This window comes from Frankliniella occidentalis, unplaced genomic scaffold (genome assembly GCF_000697945.3).
Source record: "Frankliniella occidentalis isolate FOCC.00 unplaced genomic scaffold, Focc_3.1 Scaffold66, whole genome shotgun sequence".
Taxonomy (NCBI): Eukaryota; Metazoa; Arthropoda; class Insecta; order Thysanoptera; family Thripidae; genus Frankliniella; species Frankliniella occidentalis.
In genome coordinates, this window is record NW_026267196.1 from 915,522 (window position 1) to 919,410 (window position 3,889).

Sequence of the window (3,889 nt, forward strand, 5' to 3'; positions counted from 1 at the left end):
CCCCCCCCCGGTCTCCCCTTTTCCCCTCAACCCAAAATGCCGGGTGCGCTCAGGGTCGGCGGACCCAGCCACCGTTAAACGTGCAAATCACGGGACAGAGCGCTTCTGCTGCTGCTCTGCTGGCGCCTCCCCCCTCCCCGCGAGGCAGAACCTCGGCAAAACCTTGCCACGAGGAGGAAGCATGTCTGCATGTGGATGTCGTTTCTTGAGTTTCGACGGATCCGTTTGTAACGTCGCCCTTTGTTTTGTGTTGCAGAGGGTTCCGGGAGTCATCTCAACCTGTTCAACTCGAGGCAGCAGCCGAAGAAGAAGAGGAAGTCACGCACCGCCTTCACCAACCACCAAATCTTCGAGTTGGAGAAGAGGTTCCTCTACCAAAAGTACCTGAGCCCCGCTGATAGGGACGAGATCGCAGCCGGGCTAGGCCTCTCCAACGCGCAGGTCATCACGTGGTTCCAGGTGAGTGAGAGCGAGAGTGCGTGTGAGAGAAAGAGAGAGAGAGAGAGGGAACAGAGGCACGGAGGAACGAACCAAAGACCATAGCGTGCTCCCAGTCCAGTAATGCTTTGTGACGACTGGCAGCTGACTCGTATACATTTCTACGTGTGCGAGTCCTCTCTGGCCATCGCGCCTTACGGCCCGATTGAGTAGGCAATCCAATCCACCCGCACCTGTGCACTCTGTGCAGTCTAACTGAAAATGGGCAGGCAATTACGGCTAGTGCAAACGGGCGGTAGGTGCCATTCGTACACTTAAGAGAGCAATGGTGTGAAGTTTTCCTTGAAAATTCACACACTTGTGCCTCCATGTGTACGAATGGTGTTAACACACCTACCAAAGTGCGACGTTCACACACTTAAGTTTCCGGTGTGCTTTTGTCCGTTTTTGACTCATACGCACCAAAGTTCAACGGCCTGTTTGCAGACATTCATACTGATATCAGCCGCCTGCTATGTATTTTAATTGTACTTTGATGTCGACTGTGATTGTTTCTTTTAAGACCTAGAGAAGTGTTCGATTTCCAAACGGGTCGAGACACAGCATTGAAGTGATTATGTAACTCGCCGTGTCATGCTTTGAGGCGGAATCTCTTCACACTCGAATGGCTTCCTCCTGCATTTTTTCCCTCTGGTCGTTCTCGTCTTTTGGGGAAGCTGACGCTTGTGCTCGCGAGCATCAGCTGTTCCGTTTTTGCCTACGCCTGCCTCTCGCGTTTCGACGTGGATTTAGCGAGAGAGCGGATTTCAACTGTCAAACATATTTCCTAATAGTCTCATCTTGTTTCCAGAATCGGCGGGCCAAACAAAAGCGAGAGATTCTCTAGTCGACGGTTTAGAGATGTGCTGCCGATTCCCTTTAATTTTCCAATGTCGAAAACCGATCCTCGCTAAATACACGGTGTGTTCTCAATAAAATTGATTCGAAGGATTTTAGCGGCCTTGGAGGAGACAACTGTATCAGGAACTAACTGGTGTCCTTTTTTTGTCCTTTCCAGAATCGACGGGCGAAACTAAAGAGGGACATGGAGGAACTGAAGAAGGATGTGGAGTCAGCCAAGGTGCTGACGGCGCACAAGTCTTTCCTGGAAAAGGTCCACAGCCTGGGCGTTCTGAAGAAGAAGGCGCAACCTCAGGAGAAGCCCCCCGTGCCCGAAAAGTGATAATTGTGTGTCGATGAAATGTGGTGCTAAAAGAAACTCGAGTGACTGTCCCACATTCCTACTGTGGCCACCCACCTCTGCTGAGCCCGTGCGCCCTCTTCCTTTGATTTGCGATCGCTGGGGGCGCCACCGGCAGCCGCTCTCCAGAGAAGTGTGCAGGGTGCGAACAATATGAGTTTGTGTTCGAGATCGAGGATGTCGGTGCTTTTGTGCGCTATTAGTTACCAAAAAAGTATTTAAAAAGATATATATTGTGAAAACTTGCCCTGTTTACCAAAAATTATGTGAAAAATCTTAGCTGAGTTGTGCTTGCACGCGAGCCCTATCTGTATGATAAAGTTTATGTATAGAAAATGTCGTCGTAGCGGATGTGGTGTGTCCGCGGCGCCTTGTAACTTTGTTCCTGTAAACGGCGGTGGATTTTAATCCATGCGTTACTTACATCAGGTGTTCTCAAGCGAGAGACGTGAGGGCGTGGTTTCCGTAATAAGTCAGGTGGAGGAAATCGCTTTCGCACGTCTGTGGTTCCATTTGCTTGCAGTTTTTTTTCCGTCATTTTTAAGTTTTCCAGGACAAACATATTTGTTTGTCACTGTATTTCAAAGACTGCACAGTTTTGTTTGACGAAAGAAAACAGGGAATCGATGTATTTCCGTTCGCGAATTTACTTTCACATGAAATGGAACCAGTTGTATTGTACACTTTTGTAGATCTCACCTATAGATTTAGTTCCTATTTGTCTACGTTGCCATGTACATAATGTCTAAAGAGTGAATATTGTACAAATAGGATTCATCGATGTGTACAAAAGAGCGGCACAGTTTTTAGCCCACATTAAAATGTCTTTATTTATAATCTTAATTCTGTACATTTGACTTAGATTTGAAGGCTGTCAAACAGTTTGCTTTTTAGAGGGTGCTTCAGATCATGTCCATAGCTATTTTGAGTTGATGTTATTCCAACTCTTGTGATATTTTATTTAATACGCAACGCTCGGCGTCTTGGATTATAAGGCGCCAATGTTTCTTCTGATTCCCGAGATACTAGGTCTCAAAAAGGTCAATTTAAAGCTATCTGTCCAAATTTTTGAACTTGTATAATGATTAGTTTTTTTAGTATTTTAGGTTCAATACTTTGACCGTCTGTGATTTTTTCCCTTGGCCCCATATTATCCAAATTACGGTTTGTTCATCATTAATTCTGTTAATTATTTATTTCATCTCAAATTGGTCAGTACCGTTATTATTGAAGTAATTTTTTGCCAAATAACGAGCTCATTGTAAATTTCATTGTAATCTTTAACTCTGTGCATAATTTGCGTTGTGTATTATTAAGCGGCGATCCTGCCTTTGCCATCAAACCAAATGCTTAATGTGTATAACTTATACGTGTTGAAGGATCTTGCAACTATTGTGATCAATTGGAATATTATACGTTGCTCTAAATGAACTTGTGGTAGTCTAGTCCATATCCCTTTCCCTTCCAACATACCAACCACATCATAGACACCAGGATCGCGAAGAGAACTTTTCATCTTTCTAAATATCCCTAAATAAAAAGGTTATATATAGACGGAAAGCTATCGTAAAACATAACGTGAGAGAGATCGTCGCATTATAATTGCGCAACCAACTCTCCAGCAACCCCCCGAAACAAACTTGATATAAAGAGGCAGAGGCCTCTCTGCCAGCATTTCGGACTGGATTGACAAGTCGCCTTCTGACCGAGGAGGGCTCAGCCGTAGTTTACATTTTCGTTTACGTCCTTATTTTCTGGGTGCAGAAGTAGTGTGGATAGAGATAGAGTAGTTGCCCGCCTAAGAGATGGGCAACTCATCGTACACTAGCCGGGCCATCTGGAAGGTAGGCAAGACATCGCACACCCGCTGCCAGGGTGCGCTAGACGTCCCTGTTTGTAGCTACACGATTGTAGCTACAGCCGGCAGTGCCCGAGTCAGCTTAAACTGAACCGTCTATAGACGAATTCATTACTTCCGCCACTGCTAGAATATCAATCAGAGCGTTAAAAACTAAAGCGAAAACGAAATATATCAATGCCTCTCCAAAGCTCTCACCTAGTCCAAGCACACGGGAGGCAGGGGGCCGTGACGCGGGGGGCCCGATTCAGGAAAGCATTGCCTACCCTCCAGGCGTTTTCAGCGACAATCATCGACCCACGCCTAGATTGACAGGGCGTCACTTCTTAGCTTTTGAAAGGATTTATGAGTCT

At 46.0% G+C, this 3,889-nt stretch overlaps 1 protein-coding gene across 2 annotated transcripts in view; it reads left to right on the forward strand.

Moving 5' to 3' along the window:
* The window catches only part of LOC113211124 (homeobox protein HMX3-like), a 54,488-nt gene extending 51,379 nt beyond the window's left edge, over positions 1-3,109 (forward strand). Inside the window, exons 2-4 of one of the 2 annotated variants that reach the window (XR_003303663.2) lie at positions 257-459; positions 1,289-1,398; positions 1,496-1,644. Coding sequence is in view for 1 of the 2 variants with exons in the window: in XM_026429410.2 (XP_026285195.1) it covers positions 257-459; positions 1,496-1,660 (368 nt within the window). In the remaining variant the exon portion in view is untranslated. Of the gene's footprint in view, positions 1-256; positions 460-1,288; positions 1,399-1,495 lie in introns of both variants that reach the window. The other variant, XM_026429410.2, reaches the window with a different exon arrangement.
* The last annotated feature ends 780 nt before the right edge of the window (positions 3,110-3,889 follow it).